Raw genomic sequence first — 21,671 nt, forward strand, 5'->3', positions numbered from 1 at the left:
AGGAGTATTCCCTCCTCTTCTATTTTTTGGAAAACCTTAAGGAGAATAGGTATTATGTCTTCACTGTATGTTTGATAAAATTCCGAGGTAAATCCGTCTGGCCCGTGGATTTTGTTCTTCGGTAGTTTTTTTATTACCGGTTCAATTTATTTGCTCATAATTGGTTTTTTAACTTTTGTGTTTCTTCCTTGGTCAGTCTTGGAAGGTTGTATTTTTCTGGGAAGTTGTCCATTTCTTCTGGGTTTTCCAGCTTGTTGGCATATAGGTTTTCATAGTAGACTTTAATCATTCTTTGTATTTCTGTGTAGTCTGTCGTGACTTTTCCATTCTCATTTCTGATTCTGTTGATGTGTGTTGATTCTCCTTTTCTCTTAATAAGTTTGGCTAGACGCTTATCTATTTTGTTTATTTTCTCAAAGAATCAGCTCTTGGTTTCATTGATTTTTTCTGTTGTTTTATTCTTCTCAATTTTGTTTATTTCTTCTCTCATCTTTATTATGTCCCTCCTTCTGCTGACTTTAGGCCTCATGTGTTCTTCTCTTTCCAGTTTCGATAATTGTGTTGTTAGACTATTCATTTGGGATTGTTATTCCTTCTTTAAGTGTGCCTGGATCACTATATACTTTCCTCTTAAGACTGCTTTCGCTGAGTCCCACAAAAGTTGGGGCTTTGTGTTGTTGTCATTTGTTTCCATATATTACTGGATCTCCATTTTAATTTGGTCATCGATCCACTGATTATTTAGTAGCATGTTGTTAAGCCTCCATGTGTTTGTGAGTCTTTTTGTTTTCTTTGTAGAATTTATTTCTAGTTTTATGCCTCTGTGGTCAGAAAAGTTGGTTGGTAGAATTTCAATCTTTTGGAATTTACTGAGGCTCTTTTTGTGAGCTAGTATGTGGTCCCTTCTGGAGAATGTTCCATGTGCACTTGAGAAGAATGTGTATCCTGTTGCTTTTGGATGTACAGTTCTATAGATGTCTATTAGGTCCATCTGTTCTAGTGTGTTGTTCAGTGCCTCCGTGTCCTTACTTACTTTCTGCCCAGTGGATCTATCCTTTGGGGACAGTGGCATGTTGAAGTCTTCCGAAATGAATGCATTGCATTCTATTTCTTCCTTTACTTCTGTTAGTATTTGTTTCACATATGCTGGTGCTCCTGTGTTGGGTGCATATATATTTCGAATGGTTATACCCTCTTGTTGGACTGTGCCCTTTATCATTATGTAATGTCCTTCTTTATCTCTTATTACTTTCTTTGTTTTGAAGTCTATTTTGTCTGATACTACTACTGCAACCCCTGCTTTCTTCTCTCTGTTATTTGCCTGAAATACGTTTTTCCATCCCTTGAGTTTTAGTCTGTGCATGTCTTTGGGTTTGAGGTGAGTTTCTTGTAAGCAGCATGTAGATGGGTCTTGCTTTTTTATCCATTCTATTACTCTGTGTCTTTCGATTTGTGCATTCAGTCCATTTACACTTAGGGTGACTGTTGAAATATATGTACTTATTGCCATTGCAGGCTTTGGATTCATGGTTACCAAAGGTTGAAAGTTAGCTTCTTTAGTATCTTACTGCCTAACTTAGCTCACTTATTGAGCTGTTATATACACTGTCTGGAGATTCTTTTCTTCTCTCCCTTCTTATTCCTCCTCATCCATTCTTTATATGTTGGTTGTTTTATTCTGTGGTCTTTCCTGTTTCCTTTAACTGTTTTTAGTGGGTAGTTGATTTATTTTTTTGCTTTTAGTTAGTATTTGGTTGGTCTGCTTTTTTTTGCTGTGATTTTATTTTCTCTGGTGACATCTGTTTTGTCTTAGGAATGCTCCCGTCCAGAACATTCCTTCTAAAATACCCTGCAGAGGTGCTTTGTGGGAGGCAAATTCCCTCAACTTTTGCTTGTCTGGGAATTGTTTAATCCCTCCTTCATATTTAAATGATAATCGTGCTGGATACAGTATCCTTGGTTCAAGGCCTTTCTGTTTCATTGCATTAAATATATCATGCCATTCTCTTCTGGTCTGTAAGGTTTCTGTTGAGAAGTATGATGATAGCCTGATGGGTTTTCCTTTATAGGTGACCTTTTTCTCTCTAGCTCCCTTTAACACTCTTTCCTTGTCCTTGATCTTTGCCATTTTAATTATTACATTTCTTGGTGTTGTCCTCCTTAGGTCCTTTCTCTTGGGAGTTCTGTGTATTTACGTGGTCTGTTCGATTATTTCCTGTCCCAGTTTTTTGAAGTTTTCAGTAATTATTTCTTCAAAGACACTTTCTATCCCTTTTACTCTCTCTTCTTCTTCTGGTACCCCTATAATACGGATATTGTTCCTTTTGGACTGGTCACACAGTTCTCCTAATATTGTTTAATTCCTGGAGATCCTTTTATCTCTCTCTGTGTCAGCTTCTATGCGTTCCTGTTCTCTGGTTTCTATTCCATCAGTAGCCTCTTGCATCTTATCCATTCTGCTTATAAATCCTTCCAGAGTTTGTTTCACTTCTGTAGTCTCTCTCCGGATGTCTGTAATGTCCCTCTGGAGTTCACCCCTTAGCTCTTGTATATTTCTCTGCATTTCCGTCAGCATGTTTATGATTTTTATTTTGAATTCTTTTTCAGGAAGATTCGTTAGGTCTGTCTCCTTCTCAGGTGATGTCTCTGTTATGTTTGTCTGCCTGAAATTTTGCCTTTTCATGGTGATAGAGATAGTTTGCAGAGCTGGTACGAGTGATGGCTGGAAGAACTTCCCTTCTTCGTGGTTTGTGGCCTTCCTCTCCTGGGAGAACAGCGACCTCTAGTGGCTTGTGCTGAGCACCTGCATGCAGACAGGGCCTCTGATTCTTGCCCGGCTGCTATGGAGTTTATCTCCGCGGTAGCTGGGTGCGTGGCCTGCCTCCGTTTGCTACATCGATATGGTGGAGCCACGTTGCAGGAGAATCGGCAGGGAGGCTATTTATCTCCATGAGGGGCCTCCATGCTCCCTGCTGCCCAGGGGGTTAGCTTGCCCACAGTTCCCCAGATTCCATGCTGCTGGACTGAGTGTCCCAGGACGATTCCGTCCAGCCATGGGGTCCTTGTCCCTTTAAGACTCCCGAAAAGCACTCGCTTTTCTTTGTCCCCATGGCACCGGCAGTGGGGACCTGCTCACAGGTCTTACTGTCCTGTTTCCCTATTATCCAGGAGCCCGCGCATGCACAGTGTCTGCGCTCTGGCGCGGATGGCTAGGGCTGGCTATTTAGCAGTCCTGGGCTCCCTCTCCCTACCCGGTCCAACTCCTCTCCTCTCGCCCGTGGCTGGGGTGTGGGGCGCTCAGGTCCAGCAGGGCAGGAGCTTGTATATTACCCCCTTCACAAGGCGCTGGGTTCTCGCAGGAGCGGATGTGGTCTGGATGTTGTCCTTTGTCTTCTGGTCTCTCTTTTAGAAAGAGTTGTCTTTGTTGTATTTTCAAAAATATATGTGGTTTTGGGAGGAGATTTCCGCTGCTCTACTCACGCCACCATCTTGGCTCCCCTTTTGAGACTAATTTTTAAGCTTTACAAGATAGTCAGTGAGAACTCAGGTTTAAGAATTACTTACATAGAAAGCTATCATTTCCTGACTTGGAGTCTTGCTCATAGCCTGTTAAGACTATACACCTGTGTCACATCTTCAGGGTGGGCATGCACCTATTTTCAGGATAGTGTGCATCCTTTTCTGTTCATTGGGATAGAGAATTGACTGAGGACCTGCCTCCTCCATCCTATCTGGAGGGAGCATGGTGTGTATGTCCTGTAGCTGTGGCTGGGCCAGTGGGTCCAAGAGAGTTGGAGAAACCCCTCTGGAAACAGCTTGGGTCTCATCAAAGTGTTCTTCCCAGGGGCCCCAGTTTGTCCCAACTGAAGGGACAGGATTTCCATTGGATGAAGGGAACACTAGGGTTTGTTCCCTCAACTTCCAGTTCTTTCCTTACAGTCTTCACTCACATGATCGGTGCAGGGTCACACTATGTTCTTGCTGCTGTGATTGCGTGATGTCAGGAGACCTCCATCCTTGTCCTACATGACCGCTCACCGGGTGGTGGGGCACCTGGGTGACAGACATGAGTCCTGCCCTTGTGCAGGGAGGGAGCCTACCATCTAGGTGAACAGTACACTGAATCTGAAAAGGGAAGGAAGCTGAGCATGGGGCTTAGCTGAACTCTTAATCACCTTTTCCACTGATTATGTCTCTCTTCCATACTTGACAGCACTTAGGGAACTTGAATCTGAAGGGAGGGCAGGCAACAGAATGCACAAATGGGTAAGAAAGGTAAGGTGACATTCAGTGCTCCAAGAAATGATTTTATGTGTGTCTCGCACTTTGCTAGGTATTTGAGATGAACATGCACAAAACATCAAAATGAATTTGTTCTCAAAAACCTTACATTCTGGGTGAGGGGAACAGTCAGAAGTGTTCCTAACTTAGTAAGTTGCATAGTATGTTAGAAGGTGACAGGCTTTATAGAAAAGAGAACAGAGCAGGAGCAGGGTGTGGGTGAGGAGACACACGGGTAGGGACTTTACGTGAGCAGGCGGTCCACATCAGGATGGATGGATGGCACCACTCTGACACATTTTAGTTCTTCCTGTCTAATGCATATATGTGTATTATTTTTTTTTCTTGCCACAACATGTAATTTTCCCTATGGAGTAATGCTGAGGACAGGAGAGATACCAATTATTTTTGTGTCCCTTATCTTGAGGGCAATATTTATTAATAGATCCTATGTATGGCATGTGTTATAGAACTCTTTAGTAGATTTGTATTTAGATGTTTAGGAAAAACTCATTGTGAACTTAAGACAATAGCAAGAAAATTACTGAATGTACAGCATTAAGATAATTGAGTATTAATTGAAAAAAGGTAAGCTTTCATGTGGCACATTAGAGTGGTTTAGGAAATAAACATACTAGATCTAAAATTTTTTTAAATGACAGATCCTCTTAGTAAAAACGTACTGGTGGGTTGTTACAATGAGGGGTAGGACAAATCATCACCACATGTCGCACAGACCAGAAGGCATGTGATTTCATAAATTCAAAGTAGTGAAATCAGAAATTTGCCAGAAGCAAATTAAAATGAAACCTAAAGAAAATATTTAAATACAGAATATAAAAAAGAGGAAACTACCAATAATCCCTGGTACTGATATTAATCAGATTAGGAATGAAAAATATGCTCATAATGTATAGGAACAGATTATATTTATTTAAAAGAAAGAAAACTCAGCATGCTTTTCTCACTAATGACCAAAAATGGCAAATGAAAATGATTGCCTATTATGTTTAACTATTACATATTGATTTGCTCAGACTTTATTTTGGATCAAATTCTTATTATTTAAATTTTACATATTTTTTCACTATCACAAACTATAATCAATCAAAAATCATTTAAAATTGGGACTCCTTTAGCCTGAAAATTCAAAGATGCCAAAAATGCAAGTGTCAGATTTTCACAGATTTTTTTTGTGTCATTAATCTACAATTACATGAAGAATATTATGTTTGCCAGGCTGCCCCTTCACCAACTCCCCCCACATACCCCTTCATAATCACTGTTCATCTGCATAGTAAGATGCTGTAAAATCACTACTTGTGTTCTCTGTGTTGCACAGCCCTCTCCGTGCCCCCACACACACTATACATGCTAATCAGAATGCCCTCTTTATTCTTCCCCTCCCTCCCCTCCCAATCTCCCAAGACTCTTTCCCTTTGGTAAGTGTTAGTCCATTCTTGGGTTGTGTGATTCTGCTGCTGTTTTGTTTCTTCAGTTTTTCTTTGTTCTTATACTCCACAGATGAGTGAAATAATTTTGTACTTGTCTTTCTCTGCCTGGCTTGTTTCCCTGAGCATAATACTCTCTAACTCCCTCCATGTGCAAATGGTAGGATCTGTTTTTTCCTTATGGCTGAGTAATATTCCATTGTGTATATGTACCACCTCTTCTTTATCCATTCGTCTACTGATGGACACTTAGGTTGCTTCCATTTCTTGGCTATTGTAAATAATGCTACAATAAACATACAAAAAAGCTGTCTTTTTCAAACTGGAGTGCTACATTCCTTGCGTAAATTCCTAAAAGTGGAATTCCTGGGTCAAGTGGTATTTCTATTTTGAGATTTTTGAGGAACCTCCATACTGCTTTCCATGATGGTTGAACTAATTTGCATTCCCACCAGCAGTGTAGGAGGGTTCCCCTTTCTCCGCAACCTCAGCAACATTTGTTGTTGTTTGTCTTTTGGATGGTGGCAATCCTTACTGGTGTGAGGTGATATCTCATTGTGGTTTTAATTTGCATTTCTCTGATGACAAGCGATGTGGAGCATCTTTTCATGTGTCTGTTGGCCATCTGAATTTCTGCTTTGGAGAACTGTCTGTTCAGCTCCATTGCACATGTTTTAATTGGATTATTTGCTTTTTGTTTGTTGAGGTGCGTGAGCTCTTTACATATCTTGGATGTCAATCCTTTATCGGATCTGTCATTTACGAATATATTCTCCCATACTGTAGGGTACCTTTTTGTTCTACTGATGGTGTCCTTTGCTGTACAGAAGCTTTTCAGCTTGATATACTCCCACTTGTTCATTTTTACTTTTGTTTCCCTTGCCTGGGGAGGTATGTTCAAGAAGAGGACACTCATGTTTATGTCTAAGAGATTTTCGCCTGTGTTTTTTCCTAAGAGTTTTATGGTTTCATGACTTACATTGAAGTCTTGATCCATTTCCAATTTACTTTTGTGTATGGGGTTAGGCAGTGATCCAGTTTCATTCTCTTACATGTAGCTGTCCAGTTTTGCCAGCACCATCTGTTGAAGAGACTGTCATTGCCCCATTGTATGTCCATGGCTCCTTTATCATATATTAATTGACCATATATGTTTGGGTTAATGTTTACAGTCTCTATTCTGTTCCAGTGCTCTGTGGCTCTGCTCTTGTGCCAGTACCAAATTGTCTTGATTACTGTGGCTTTGTAGTAGAGCTAGACATTGGGGAGCGAGATCCTCCCCATTTTGTTCTTCCTTCTCAGGTTTTCTTTGGCTATTCGAGGTATTTTGTGTTTCCATATGGATTTTTGCACTATTTGTTCCAGTTCGTTGAAGAATGCTGTTGGGAATTTCATAGGTATTGCATCGAATCTGTATATTGTTTTTGGCAGGATGGTCACTTTGCCGATATTAATTCTTCCTAGCCAGGAGCATTGGATGAGTTTCCATTTGTTAGTGACTTCTTTAATTTCTTTTAAGAGTGTCTTATAGTTTTCACGGTATACGTCTTTCACTTCCTTGGTTAGGTTTATTCCTAGGTATTACATTCTTTTTGATGCTATTGTGAATGGAATTACTGTCCTGATTTCTCTTTCTATTAGTTCATTGTTAGTGTATAGGAAAGCCACAGATTTCTGTGTATTAATTTTGTCTCTTGCAACTTTGCTGAATTACGATATCAGTTCTAGTAGTTTTGGAGTGGAGTCTTTAGGGTTTTTTATGTACAATATCATGTCATCTGTAAAGAGTGACAGTTTAACTTCTTCTTTACCAATCTGGATTCCTTGTATTTCTTTGTTTTGTCTAATTGCTGTGGCTAGAACCTCCAGTACTATGTTGAATAACAGTGGAGAGAGTGGGCATCCGTCTTGTTGCTGATCTCAGAGGAAAAGCTTTCAGCTTCTTGCTGTTCAGTATGATGTTAGCTGTGGGTTTCTCATATATGGCCTTTATTATGTTGTGGTACTTGCCCTCTATGCCCATTTTATTGAGAGTTTTTATCATGAATGGATGTTGAATTTTGTTGAATGCCTTTTCAGCATCTATGGAGATGATCATGTGATTTTTGTCCTTTTTGTTGATGTGGTGGATGATGCTGATGGATTTTCGAATGTTGTACCATCCTTTCGTCCCTGGGATGAATCCCTCTTGGTCATGGTGTATGATCCTTTTGATATATTTTTCGATTCGGTTTGTGAATATTTTGTTCAGTATTTTTGCATCTACGTTCATAAGGGATATTGGTCTGTAGTTTTCTTTTTTGGTGGGGTGTTTCCTGTTTTTAGGGTGATGTTGGCTTCCTGGAATGAGTTTGGGAGTATTCACTCCTCTTCTGTTTTTTGGATAACTTTAAGGAGGATGGGTATTATGTCTTCTCTGTAGGTCTGATAAAATTCTGAGGTAAATCCATCTGGTGCGGGTGATTTGTTCTTGGGTAGTTTTTTGATTACCACTTCAATTTCGTTGCTCCTTGGTCTGTTTAGATTTTCTGTTTCTTTCTGGGCCAGTCTTGGAAGGTTGTATTTTTCTAGGATGTGGCCCATTTATTCTAGGTTTCCCAGCTTGTTAGCATATAGGTTTTCATAGTATTCTCTAATAATTCTTTGTATTTCTGTGGGGTCCATAGTGATTTTTCCTCTCTCGTTTCTGATTCTGTTGATGTGTGTTGATTCTCTTTTTCTACTAATTAGTCTGGCTAGAGGCTTATCTATTTTGTTTATTTTCTAAAAGAAGCAACTCGGTTTCATTGATTTTTTTCTATTGTTTTATTCTTCCCAATTTTATTGATTTCTTCCCTCATGCTTATTACATCCCTCCTTCTGCTGACTTTAGTCCTCATTTGTTCTTCTCTTTCCAATTTCAAGAATTGTGATGTTAGACTATTCTTTTGGGATTGTTCTTTTTTCTTTAAATATGCCTGGATTGCTATATGCTTTCCTCTAAAGACTGTTGGACTGCATCCCACAGATGTTTGGGGCTTTGTGTTGTTGTTGTCATTTGTTTCTATATATTGCTTGATTTCTATTTTAATTTGGTCATTGATCCATTGATTATTTAGGAGCATGTTGTTAAGACTCCATGCGTTTGTGAGCCTTTTTGCTTTGTTTGTACAATTTCTAATTTTATACCTTTGTGGTCTGAGAAGTTGGTTGGTAGGATTTCAATCTTTTTGAACTTACTGAGACTCTCTTTGTGACCTAGTATGTGGTCTCTTCTGGAGACTGTTCCATGTGTACTCGAGAAGAATGTACATCCTGTTGCTTTTGGATGTAGAGTGCTGTAGATGTCTATTAGGTCCACCTGTTCTAGTGTGTTGTTCAGTGCCTCTGTGTCCTTACTTATTTTTTGTCTGGTGGATGTATCCTTTTGAGTGAGTGGTGTGTTGAAGTCTCCTAAAATGAATGCATTGCATTCTATTTCCTCCTTTAATTCTGGTAGTATTTGTTTCACAAATGTTGGTGCTCCTGTGTTGGATGCATATATATAATGGTTATATCCTCTTGTTGGACTGAGCCCTTTAAGATTATGTTATATCCTTCTTTATCTCTTGTTACTGTCTTTGTTTTGAAGTCTATTTTGTCTGATACTAGTACTACCACACCTGTTTTGTCCCTGTTGTTTGCATGAAATATCTTTTTCCATACCTTGACTTTTAGTCTGTCCATGTTTTTGGGTTTCAGGTGAGTTTCTTGTAATCAGCATATAGATGGGACATGCTTTTTTATCCATTCTATTACTCTGTGTCTTTTGATTGGTGCATTCAGTCCATTTACATTTAGGGTGACTATTGAAAGATATGTACTTATTGCCATTGTAGGCTTTAGATTCGTGGTTACCAAAGGTTCAAGGTTAGCTTCTTTAGTATCTTACTGTCTACCTTGACTCGCTTATTGAGCTATTATAAACACTGTCTGATCCTTCTTTATTTCTCTCCCTTCCTATTCCTCCTCCTCCATTTTTCATATGTTGGGTGTTTTCATCTGTGCTCTTTTTAGGGTCACTCCCATCTGAAGCAGTTCCTCTAAAATACCGTGCAGAGGTGGTTTGTGGGAGGCAAATTCCCTCACTTCTAACCATTTTTGTGTGAGTCTTTAGGATTTTCTATATAGTGTCATGTCTCCTGCAAAAAGTGACCATTTTACTCTTTTCTTTCCAATTTGTATGCCTTTAATTTCTTTTTCTTGACTAATTGCTCTGGCTAGGTCTTCCAATTCTGTATTGAATAAAAGTGATGAGGGTGAGCATCTTTATCTTCTTCCTGATCTGAGAGGAAAGGCCTTCAGCTTCTTAAGAGCAAGTTTGTCCCCATAGTTGCCAGTAGAGTGAGAAATGCAAACCCACTGGTCTGTGAGGCTAGCTTGAGGAACAGGCTGACAGGGCAGTACCTGTGCTTTACCCCATGGTTCCACTTATGGCAAAGAACACTTTAAGACAGCTCAGAAAAACAATAACTCATAAGATAGCCAAAATGTTTGAAAATGGGTAGCCTGATCCCCAAAGGATCCCAAACATCTTGGAACCAATAACAAAACAGGTATCAATCTGAGAATGAAAAGCCATGAATCTCAACGCAAATCAATGTTTAGACAAGTGCTGATTGCCACATCTTTGGGGACTTGACTTGCCCTTAACAGCAAGGTACAAGGGACTTCTGTGAGTACCACACCTGGTGGAGGCTGGGGTCTGTGGTGACAGGCAATGCAGACCATATCTCAGTGGGACTTCCACGATAGACTGTAACGTGGCTTCTACAGTTGGCACTTCCAGATTATTTTGTTCTTGTGTCCATTGAACGTTGATCAGAGAGACAGAGGCTCAACAGAAGTATGAGCTGATTGATCATAGACAGTGTGGAAGTTTCCTACAACCTCTCCTAATAGTATTTTACCTCCTTAATCTAAATTTCTCTGTAAAAATTAGTTTTCACTTGCTTTGATACTGGTTGAGGAAATTATACATCTCTCATGCTTAATTGTTTATGTTGCTCTATATCTGTCCCGTCATTTTCAACATTAAATGAATAGTTGCATGTCACACAAAGACCTTGAAAAGGATTCTTACCACATTTAATTATTTACTCTTCTGGAAGTTCATCACCAAATTTACACTTGCATTTTGGCATTTTTGTATTGAGTGTACACAAAAAGTAGATAATAGCAACTTCAGCAAGAAAAGAAAATATTGCCTTTTCAATCTCCAGAAGCACAGGAGGTTGTCACAACTGCCCGTTCTTCAGGGTGACCTCTGAGGTCACAGGCCTCTGGCAACAGGCAAAAAATGTAGACCACAGTGCAGTCTTCCCTAGGAGGCCTTGGTAGCGACACAAACTAGGTAAAAACTGGAGCCCTCCATATTTGGCCGTCATCCTGTCCCTTCTGAGGCACCCAACATTTGGATCCCCATGAAAGCTGTTTATTGTTCAGGTTGGCAGCCTTATTACTTTTTCAAATTACCCCACACAGTTTAGAGAATTTCCAGGATTCAAAGTGCCCAAAGACCATTATTATTGCACAAAGCAGTGCCATGTGTAACAGGCAGTTTCTGGTTTGGTGACTTGGAAGATGGAAAACCCCATCACAAGCACTACCTGAGACAACTGTGTCTCTAAGAGTCAGTGCTTTTCTGCAAGCCGCCAGCAGAACCCAGACAGTGTTCTCAGAGGTAACACAGGGTCAGATCCCTGCCCTAACTTGTCAGAGAGAAAGGACAAGACCCCACAAGAGCTCAGGATTCCCATGACTTCCTCCAACCAATGGGAGGGCACAAAGGTCAGCTTTGCTGAGCACACTAGGATGGTGACCAACACATAGTGTGTGGACCTGCCAGGTAATAGAGATAAAACAGCTTCTGTCACAGAAACTAACAGTATAAACCTTGCAAAGACCCTGGGTTGGTTACACATGCTCCCTACATCATTGAAATTTATGGAGATACTCAAGTGTGTGGTATCCAGATATAAGATTCAAGCAGGTGTGTCGGTCCCTGCTTCTGACCCACAGATATATATAGCTGAAAAAATTTCTTTAGCACAGAGGAGAGGTAAACTGGAGTGTTGTCAGTTTTTATGGTGGCAGGAATGCCTAGTACTGCAAACGCTTGTAAAAGATGAGTAATAACATGATGAGATCGTTTGCCTGTTAAAGCTGTGGCCCAGGAAGCAGAAGAATAAGTGTCAATGGAAACATGAATATGTTTAAGAGCTCCAAAATTCAGGAACAATAGGAACATCCATTTGCCAGAGGGCATTAGGACGTGTTCCCCTGGGAACGGTTCCAGCTTGTGAGAATTAATTTGAGAACAGGTTGGCCAAGAATTCAAGCTATTTTGAGCTTCAGATTCAGAGAGTGAAAAACGTGTCTGAAAAGTGAAGGAGGGAGCATGAGTCAGGTCGTGATAGCGTTGAGCTGCTGAGTAATTAACCAAAGAAACAAGCTTCTCTACTTTGTCTTTACAGTATGATAAAGGACCTGGTAAATTAGAATGTGGTCATGTATGAGTGAGGAAAAAGGAAGTAGATGTTGATGGATACATGCCTGTAATTGAGAAAATAAAGTGTTAGTAGGAGATTGTATGGTGCCCAATGTCACGGTTTCTAATAGAGGAACATAAAGGCAGCATAAGCAGAGTCAGTGACAATGTTAAGAGGACCTGGAAAATCTTGCAGAGCTTCCAATACAGCATATAACTCATTTTGCTGTGCGCAAGTGAAAGACGTTTGACGTTTTTCACAAACCAGAACAAGTTGTATAGGCTGCTTTAAAAGATTTTGTACCATCTGTCAAACAGGTAACAGTATTTCATAATGGATTAGGACTTTTTTGAGGAAGGATCTATTCATGGCGCTGAAACAAGGAAAATAATTTATTCTTAGGGTAATGACAGTCAATATTTCCTAAAAATATCAGAAAGTGCAACGAATGAGTATTTTCTTGAAATATTTGCACAATATTTTGTTTAGATAATGGAAGAACAATGGAGTGAGGGTCTTGACCAGTCATCTGTCTTAGTCTCTGTCGTCCTTTCAGGATAATGGAGGCTACTTTGTCAATGTAAGGTTGTAAGGAGGGTTTAGTTTGATACTGCAAAAATACCCATTTTAACCAACCGTCACATTGATAGAGCAATCCTGTGGGAGAATGGGGAGTAAAGTAAATTAATAAGAGGAAGGGTTTGTATAAGTCAATTTTTGATAATCGAGCCTTTTGTGTGTGTTGTTCTATCCACTTCAGTTCTTCCTCAGCTTTTGAGGTTAAGTATCTAGGGCTACTAAGATCTGGGGGTCCTTTTAAGGAATTGAAAAGATGTTGTAATTTATAAGTAGGAATTCCTAATAATGGTCAGATCCAATTGATATCTCCTAAGAGCTTTTGAAAATCATTTAAAGTTCTAAGATGATCTCTCCTTATTTGAATTTTTTGAGTGATTATTGAATTTTCCTCAATTTTGTTCCCCAAATAATTCATTGGGTATTGTATTTGTATTCTATCTGGGATTATTTCTAATCGCCATTGTGTTAATCCAGTTTGTTTCACTGAGAAATTGTTCAAAGAGAAATGCTTAGGCAGAGCTATAAGAATATCATCCATATAATGAATGATATAAGCTGAGGGCCATTTATTCCATATAGGCTGAAGAGCCCTGTTTAATTTTACTAAATGGTAAGGCACGCTTTCCAGCTGCTTGTATTTTTCCCTAGGCTTCTAGGCAACACAGACGTACTTGTGTTACTGCCGTGTCATCGTACCCAGCTTGTGTTTCTAACTGAAGCCAATCTCCTTGTCCTGCTAGTTGTTCAGCAGGTATAAGAACTGGAGGATTGGCATGCTGATTTCTCAAAGCTTGTGCTCATACCACCACATTTTAAATTGTAAAAATTCAGAAGAGTCTAGACAAGTATAAGCCAATAAATCCCAATCATGAGAATCATCCTTTCCTATTCTGCCAACCCCAAGGGACCCACAACATATGGAGAATTAGTACCATAAGAGGAAATAGCCTGTTTAAAGTCTTTTAATGTCTTGTAAGGAATAGGTGTGTAAAGTGCTTTGACCCCTCCTGGTGGAATATCAGGATCCTCACCTGGCCCCAAAGGAGTTAAATTAACTGGTGCTACTAAGGGTGTCAGGTAAGCATCTATATCACCCTCCCACTGGGCTTTACGTACTCCTGCCGCGAAGGCAGACGCAGCAGGAACAGAGGCTACGGATTTTTCAGAAGAGGAACGAATAGAACTCTCATCGTCAGTCTCTGAAGAAGAGGAAGAGGAGGACGAGGAGTCAGATGCATGTGGGGATGAAGATCGCTTCCTTGATTTCACCACATCATCCAAGAGTTCTCACACTCGTGTGTCTGACTTGGTTTCAGACGGGAGGGGGGGGCGTTTGCAAAGGCTGCAAGGCGAGTGATCAGATCACATAAACACCGGACAGGCACAGGGATAACATCCCCTTCTGTGAGCCTTTTTAAAGCCTCTTAATACATTATCCCAATCAGCTTGTGTAAGGGTCCCCTGTGGTGGCAACCAGTGACAATACTTTCTAATATATTTATGAAGTTGAGCAAAGTCCTTTTTAGAAGTTTTCACTCCTGATACTTTTAGGAAGGCATGGAGTAATTTTAAACAATCCTCCAGTATAGCTGCTTCAGTTTCATTTTGGCCCATTATAGGGTCCCTAACGTCTCAATCCTGACCCTACGCGTGTTTTCTTGGGAGCCTTAAGGGGTCCACGATCGTCGGAGCTTTCCTCACTGTGCGTTTTAAGGGGTGCCCGGAGCGGAGCTTCCCCACTCTGAGTTTCACCTGGCCCCGCTCTGATTTTCAATAGTCCCTGTTTGGGCGCCACTTGTCGGTCCCTCCCTGCTTCTGACCCACAGATAAGGGAGGAGAACAATGAGTTAGTGAAGACCTGAAAGGAACAGAAAAGGGACTGAAGGCATAACAGCACAAGAGTGGTGCTGAGAGGGGACCTCTCATATTTATTGATCAAATGGTTAACAATGATAAAATTCTGTATAGGGAACTCAGTGCAGAAGCATCAAATCCAACTCTCAACAGTCTCCAATCTTCTGAAGCATAGCGAACAAGTTCTTACATAGGGAACAATGCAAGGGCACTCATACCACAGAAACTGTTTCTGTTTTGACCACAAATCATGAACTATAAAAAATCAAGTCAGATGGAAGTACTCACATGACTGTTATACTGTATATGTGAATCCCACACAGGTGGTTTCTCACAGAGGTTTTTCCCCAAACAGGTACACTTAATACGGAAAGAGCAAATTCTCTTTGAGTATCTAAGGCCTTTTCCAGTGTGAATTTTTGGTGTTGACAGGTCAGATTTTCAACTCAAGGATTTCCCACATTTACTGCAAGTGAGCTCTCCTGTGTTGAAGGAGGGCAGAACTCCGGCTAAAGGATTTACCACATTCATTGCATTGATAAGGCCTTTCTCCAGTGTGAACTGTCCTGTGTCGAATGAGGGAGACTTTGTAGCTAAACAACTTCCCACATTCACCACACTCGTAAGGCCTTTCTCCAGTGTGAACTCTCCTGTGTCTAGAGAGGCAGGTATTGAGGCTAAAGAGTTTCCCACATTCACCACACTTGTAAGGCCTTTCTCCAGTGTGAACCCTCCTGTGTCGAGTGAGGCCGGTTTTATGGGTAAAGAATTTCCCACATTCACCACACTCATAAGGCCTTGCTCCAGTGTGAATTCTTTGGTGTTGAACAAGGACAGAGTTCTCACTGAAAGATTTCCCACATTCAATAAACTTATAAAGCCTTTCTCCAGTATGAAGTGTCCTGTGTTGAATGAGGGAGGCTTTGTAGCTAAAGAATTTCCCACATTCACCACACTCATAAGGCCTTTCTCCAGTGTGAACTCTCCTGTGTTGAGTGAGGCAGCTTTTGCGGCTGAAGAATTTCCCACATTCACCACATTCATAAGGCCTTTCTCCAGTGTGAACTCTCCTGTGTTCAGTGAGGCAGGATTTGCGACTAAAGAATTTCCCACATTCACCACACCCATAAGGTCTCTCTCCAGTGTGAACTGTCCTGTGTCGAAAGAGGTGGCTTTTGCGGCTGAAGAATTTCCCACATTCACCACACTCATAAGGCCTTTCTCCAGTGTGAACTCTCCTGTGTAAAGTGAGGGCGGTTTTGTGGGTAAAGAATTTCCCACATTCACCACACTCATATGGCCTTGCTCCAGTGTGAACTTCCTGGTGCTGAATAACTTTGTATTTGCAGCGGAAGGCTTTTTCATAGTTGCTACATTCATCAAGACCATCTCCAGTGCAGACTCTCTGGTGGTGAAGTGTGTGAGGGTTGCTAAATACTTTCCTCCATTCAACCCACTTGTTACAACCTTTCCCACTGTTAAAGGACTCCCTATGCTTGATGCTGCCATGTGGTTTCTCACCATTGGGAGTGGCCCGGTGCTGCAGAAGGCCTGATAGAGCTGAGAAGTCCATTCCACCCTCCCCACAAGTGAAGGGCTTCCCCGACACATGGAATCTGCAGCTTGTCACAAGTGAGTCCCTGTCCATGTGTACTTTGAAGATTTTCTCTCCACTGTCACACTTTTGGTACTGGCAAAGGTTTGCACTGAACCATAAGCCTCTAGATATCCCACCCAAGTATGGTTTCTGTCCAGGATATGTTGCTTGGAGCTCAGTCAGGTGTAAAATATCTTTCAAGACTGGGACACACTTCTCACAAGGATGGGTCTTCTCAGTCAATGGACCTGCCATGGAAGTCCTGGCATCTTCTACAGGAACACTCTGCTCAGAAGGCAACTCATCCTTTGCTCCACACAAACAATCTGAAGGCAGAGAAATGCTAATACGGTAAAGGTTAACGTCAGTGGGAGGGAGAAGTCAACAAAAATGTGTGTGCCGTACACATACATTTAAATCAAAGAACGAATCCATGGGAATGTTTTCATGGGCAGCAATCTGAAGGGAGGGCCGCTTTGCAGTAGAGGGCCTCTAAAGATCACAGAATAAGGGAGACGTTCTGGGATACAGGGCACACAAATATGGGTGTCACACACGGAGCAAAGGAAGGATGACTGACTCACTGCCTAACAACAGCCTTCAGCAGGGACCTTGTCAGCCAGGGACATGGCCATGCTATGCAGGATGGCTGTGTCCAGGCACAGGGAAATACACTCAGAACTGAGTACATGGTGTTCAAGGAGTACCTAAAAATATGTGCATACAACACTCTGTGTGTGGATCACTGTGGGAGAACTGCAGACTGTACAGCAGACAGGATAAGCGATACACGGAGGTCAGAAGCGTGGGGACAGCCAGGGACTGGAAGTCACAGTTGAAAGGAGAAATTACAAAAAAGTCAATTATGCACAAGAAAGTGATGTGGCCAGTGGCACTCGCACCAAAACACTGGTGGACACATGGCAGGGTCCTGGCATGATGTGAACACAGCTATGATGTCATGCCTTCCCTCAGCTGGCATGCACCAGGGCCAGGCCTCCTGACACCATCTTGGCATGTCCACTCTGTGAAGTAACCAGGGCTCGCCCTGCACATCCGGCTGTGTGAGTACATGGGACCTGAATGAAGCAAGTCCTCAGGGAAAGACAACACAGGTTGTGGCCAGCACAGACCCAGAGCAACTCTGGAATCAGCAGAGCACAGAAAGGAAAGACCCATTACAGTAAAATCTCAAAGTGCCGTCTTTCAAGAAAAGCCCACAGTGACCACGATATTGCTTTCAATTCCTATCACATGCAGTCAGGAGGAAATCCTTTAAGTTCTCATCCGAATAAAAAAATTTTTGGCTCTGTACAGTGATGAATGTTAACGATTTACTGTGGTGAGTATTGTACAATATATACAAATATAGAATCACTATGTTGTACACCTGAAACTAATACGATGTTATATGTCTCAATTAAAGGTCAACTTTAAAAAAAAAACAGGAGGAGGCAGAACATGGGGCAGAAGGTTCCAGGGATCTGGACAGTCACCTTGCCAGGGAGAAGGCAAGCTAGGGGACATCCATTAGGCTGCCTGCCAGACTTGGGACTCCCAGATCCTCGGCTGTGCACCTTGCAGGTGGTAGGGCTGCTTGAGGGGTGCACAAGGCTTCGTGCTGGCACCCATAGCACACATTCCAAGGGAGTGGGGGAAGTCAGCACAGACCATGGTCTGGCTGTGGAAAGGACAGAGCTGCCTCTGAGACGGGGAGGGACCAGTTAAGGACACTGGGAGGAATATGAAGGCCTTACCCAGGGACGCTGTAAGTGCAAAGATCTCCAGCATCACGTCGTGGTATAGGAACCGCTGTGCCTCATCAAGGAGGCCCCACTCCTCCTGGGAGAAGTAAATGGCCACGTCCTCAAAGGTCACAGAGCCCTGCGATAATGGGGACAGTTCACTCCATGATCAACTTTTCTCCTAGGACCCCACGTTCACCCACTCATTCATTTGCCCTCTGCTCACCCTCCTCATTTCCCCATCTCAGAGGAGACATCAGGGTCTGGCACCACTGACAAGCAGTCTCCTCCTGGGCCCTTTCATCCCCGTATCCAACCACAGCAACAGCAGGCAGGCAGGCAGGCAGCACCGAAGCTCTGGGCCCGGCCTGCAGGGACATACTCCCTCCGGCCAGGCAGTCCTACAGTCTCCCCCGTCATGCCTCTCAGACAGAGGCAATGGGTCGGGCTCACACTTCACACTTATATCCTCAATGCCAGAGCACTCAGGCCGCCAGTTCACATCTCCCGGCCTGCACATCACTCTACCAATGTCTGTCTCATGGTTACTGCCTCTTCCCTGCCCTGCACCAAACGCACTGCCCTGTCCCTCCTACGTCAAACAGGACCTGGTAGCACCCCAGACCGCCAATGGTCCCCCTGGCCGTGGCAGTGCAGCGTGCCGCTCTAAAGGCTTCCTGCTGTGGCTCTATTACTCGCCTCCACCTCAGCCCCCCACAAACACTTGTGCATCTCATAGAACCAAGACCTTTTCCCACTTGTACTGCACTTGATTTCTCACCAGTCACAGCCTTCCTCTCTTCCTCACCCTCATTCCAAAACCCAGTCCCAGAGGCTTTGCAGCCCAGGTTCAGTTCTCCAGATGCCCATGTGTGCTGCTTAACTAACCCTCCTGCCCGACTCAAATTCCTGACACAACAAAATCCTGGTGGCCCCCACCACCTCCCCCAGCCATGAATAAGCAGGATGACTGACCTGTCATCTTGCCTCAGTTACTCCTATATAAGGCTCTACCTGTGTGTCAGCAGCGCGCAATGCTCAGAAGCCTCAGCCACCTGCCAGATCACCGTCTCCTCCACGCTGTTCCCAGTGCCACTTCTCTCCTCTGTCTGTCATGTCTATCACCTCCACCAGGTGCCCAAGCATGAGACCCAACCTTCAGACTTCCTGGTCTGCTATTAACATCATCAGGATTATTCCACGAAATGTGACCCACAGTGCTGTGGACTGAATGTATGCATCCCCCTAAAATGCCAACGTTGAAGGCCTACTTCCTAGTACGATGTTATTTGGAGGTGGGGCCTCTGGGAAGTAATCAGGTTTAGATTAGGTCATAAGGGTGTGACCCTTAGGAGCAAAGGAAGACATCTGCTCATTCCACTTTGCTGGGCCAAGGAAAGGCTATGTGAGGTTAAGGTGAGAAGGCAGGCATCTGTAAGACAGGAAGAGAGCCCCTCACCAGGAAACAAATCTCCCAGTGCTTCGATCTTGGACTTCCCAGGAATTTTGCTTAGGTGGCCTGAGCTTAGACACACCGCTCCACCCTGGTCCGCAAACTATCCACCAATTTTTCATACCTGTCTGGCCAGCTACCCACTCTACTAATTTGTTCTTCAAAACATCGCACACACTCAACACAGTGAAACCATCACTTATATCCTGAGCAAAAATTAATCATACTACAGGCTTCCACCCAAACAGTCATTGAACTTTTCCAATAACCTTAGTCATCCCTGACTTCTCTCTTACCTTCTTAATGACAAAATACAAGATCTACTAAGACAGGAAAAAAAAAAGAATGATACAGAATTCGACCTTCTCTCCGACTTCCAATCCCCCCAACTGGCCCGCAGCGTCCACACCCTCTGGGCTGCCGCAGTGGCCTCCTCCCGGGTCTTCCTGCCATTCTCCTCATACCTGCTGTCCGCTGTCCATGCTGCAGCCACAGGACGCCTGGGAAGAGCTAGTCAGATCACCTCCCTCCTCTGCTCCAAAGCATTCCCGAGACCAGCAGAACACACACCAAGCTCTGAGGGAGCCACCCCAGTACTGAGTCCTGCCCCACTGTTCTGTGCTCATATGAGAGAGGGAGGGAAGGTTCCTTTGAACCGGCTCAGTCTCCCCCTCACGCACCTGCACACAGGCATGTGTACCCGGGGCATCCTCGCCCCACACCTCATTCCGCTGGCTGTCAGCAAGAGGGACCACTCTATGAAACCCCGACCCTGCCTGCGGACCTTGAGATTAGGATCTGCTCAGGGTCCCCAGGCCCAAGGCCTGGAAGGGTAAGAGTCCCAGGACACCACAGTTACAGAGTTCAAGAGCAGGATCAGGACCAGTACGTTCTGGAACACGCTGCAGGGTCCCAGTGCCGCTGTACTGGTAATAATCAGCGTGAAGAGGGACGTTCTGAGAGACGGGCGATCGTGAAACGCACCACGGGCTCCGGGCTTCCCCATTCCCTTGCCCACGCCTGGAGCCAGGCTCACCTTGGATGTCTGCCTCGTCTCCGCGTCTCGGTCCTCGGTGCGGACTTTTATTAGCTGTGTGGCACTGTACAAGGACTAAATACCCCTGTGCCTCTTATTATTTCCCCTTCCAGTCTGTTCCTCTGTGCGGCTTTTGATAAACCTTCAGAAGACCAGGTCAGCCGAGGCCTTTTCTGTTCACCACTCTCGATGGCTCCCAGCCGCCTTAAGAGGCTAGCCTGCCATTCCAGGCGCCACTCCCTCTCAGTTCTCTGTCCCCTAAGACGCACGACTGATCCCAGGTTTCCCGAGTGCCCCCGCCCGTAACCGGCCCCACGCGCCGTCCCAGCTGCGCTCAGAACAGGAGCCCCGCCCACGCGCGCCTTTCGTCCCGGGCCCGGGGCCTGGGCGGCGGGCCGTGAGCAGGGAATCGCACTCGGGGCCCGAGGGTCACGGGCAGGGAGGCCCGGGGACGGGTAGGTACCTGAGGCGGGCCCCTCGGCGCAGCCGCCGCCATTGGACTCTGTGGGAGCAGCGGGGCCGCGCGCAGAGCACAGGAGGCGACCTGGGCGCAGCACGCGCGATCCCGGCCCTGCCGCGGGGCCCGCGGGCGACGTCGCGGGCCTCACACTCGCCTCCCTGCGGCGGGGACCGCGCGTCTTCTCGGACGTTCTCAACCCCGACCCGGAGGTACGGCGTCAGTCACCCAGCGCACAGACCCAGACGCCCCCGAAACGACCGCCCCGGGGAGGACGCCGGAAGCCGCGCTCGGTCGTTTTGCGTGCTCCCGGAACTGCCCATCTCCTGAGCTTTTATTGGCTCACCACAACGGCGCCCACCGCAAGCCCCTCTGGGTAAAGTAGTTCCCACCGTTCGCCAAGCCTAGAAGTAGGACGCCCCTCACCTGTTCCTACAGGGTGAAAGGGCGCTGGAAGAGGTGCTGTGAGTCCGCGCTCCTATTCTCCAAGGGCAGGGGAAATGCTTGACTCCTCCTTAAGGCGGGTGTTCTCAGATTTCTGAGAAGTGTCTGCAGCTGGTGACCCAAGGTTTTAGAGACGTGATTTCAGACTTTGAAGTTCAGCAAGATTCCGGAGTCTAAACGTATTATTTCAGTTGCTGCCAATGATTATAGAGCCAAAAGCATATGTCATTGCGTGGAATCATTCAAATATAAAATGTGCCCACTC

General features: G+C 44.1%; 2 protein-coding genes across 5 annotated transcripts in view; one reads left to right on the forward strand and one right to left on the reverse strand.

Moving 5' to 3' along the window:
• The window catches only part of LOC140847204 (uncharacterized), an 87,893-nt gene that overhangs the window by 11,791 nt on the left and 54,431 nt on the right, over positions 1-21,671 (forward strand). The window lies entirely within an intron of this gene.
• On the reverse strand, positions 14,723-21,228 carry LOC140847198 (uncharacterized). 4 transcript variants are annotated; one of them, XM_073226718.1, is made up of 3 exons: positions 20,969-21,228; positions 18,029-18,155; positions 14,723-16,597 (listed from the first exon to the last, which is right to left on the reverse strand). In XM_073226718.1, the coding sequence occupies exons 1-3, from the start codon at positions 20,999-21,001 to the stop codon at positions 15,138-15,140; spliced, it is 1,620 nt and encodes a 539-aa protein (XP_073082819.1). In that variant the 5' UTR covers positions 21,002-21,228; the 3' UTR covers positions 14,723-15,137. The 4 variants fall into 4 exon arrangements, with proteins under 4 accessions (XP_073082819.1, XP_073082821.1, XP_073082818.1 ...); XM_073226720.1 differs by having other exon boundaries at positions 20,506-21,228; XM_073226717.1 differs by lacking the exon at positions 20,969-21,228 and adding an exon at positions 19,934-20,251.

This window comes from Manis javanica, chromosome 17 (assembly GCF_040802235.1).
Source record: "Manis javanica isolate MJ-LG chromosome 17, MJ_LKY, whole genome shotgun sequence".
Taxonomy (NCBI): Eukaryota; Metazoa; Chordata; class Mammalia; order Pholidota; family Manidae; genus Manis; species Manis javanica.

Bases quoted from the DNA above. Each gene is read 5' to 3' on its own strand.
- LOC140847198 (XM_073226717.1), bottom strand. From the start codon at position 20,095: ATGAGCACAGAACAGTGGGGCAGGACTCAGTACTGGGGTGGCTCCCTC. The intron at 18,156-19,933 runs GTATGAGGAGAA...CCATTATCGCAG, and splicing joins GCATGGACAGCGGACAGCAG to GGCTCTGTGACCTTTGAGGA. The intron at 16,598-18,028 runs GTAAGGCCTTCA...CTCTGCCTTCAG, and splicing joins TGCACTTACAGCGTCCCTGG to ATTGTTTGTGTGGAGCAAAG.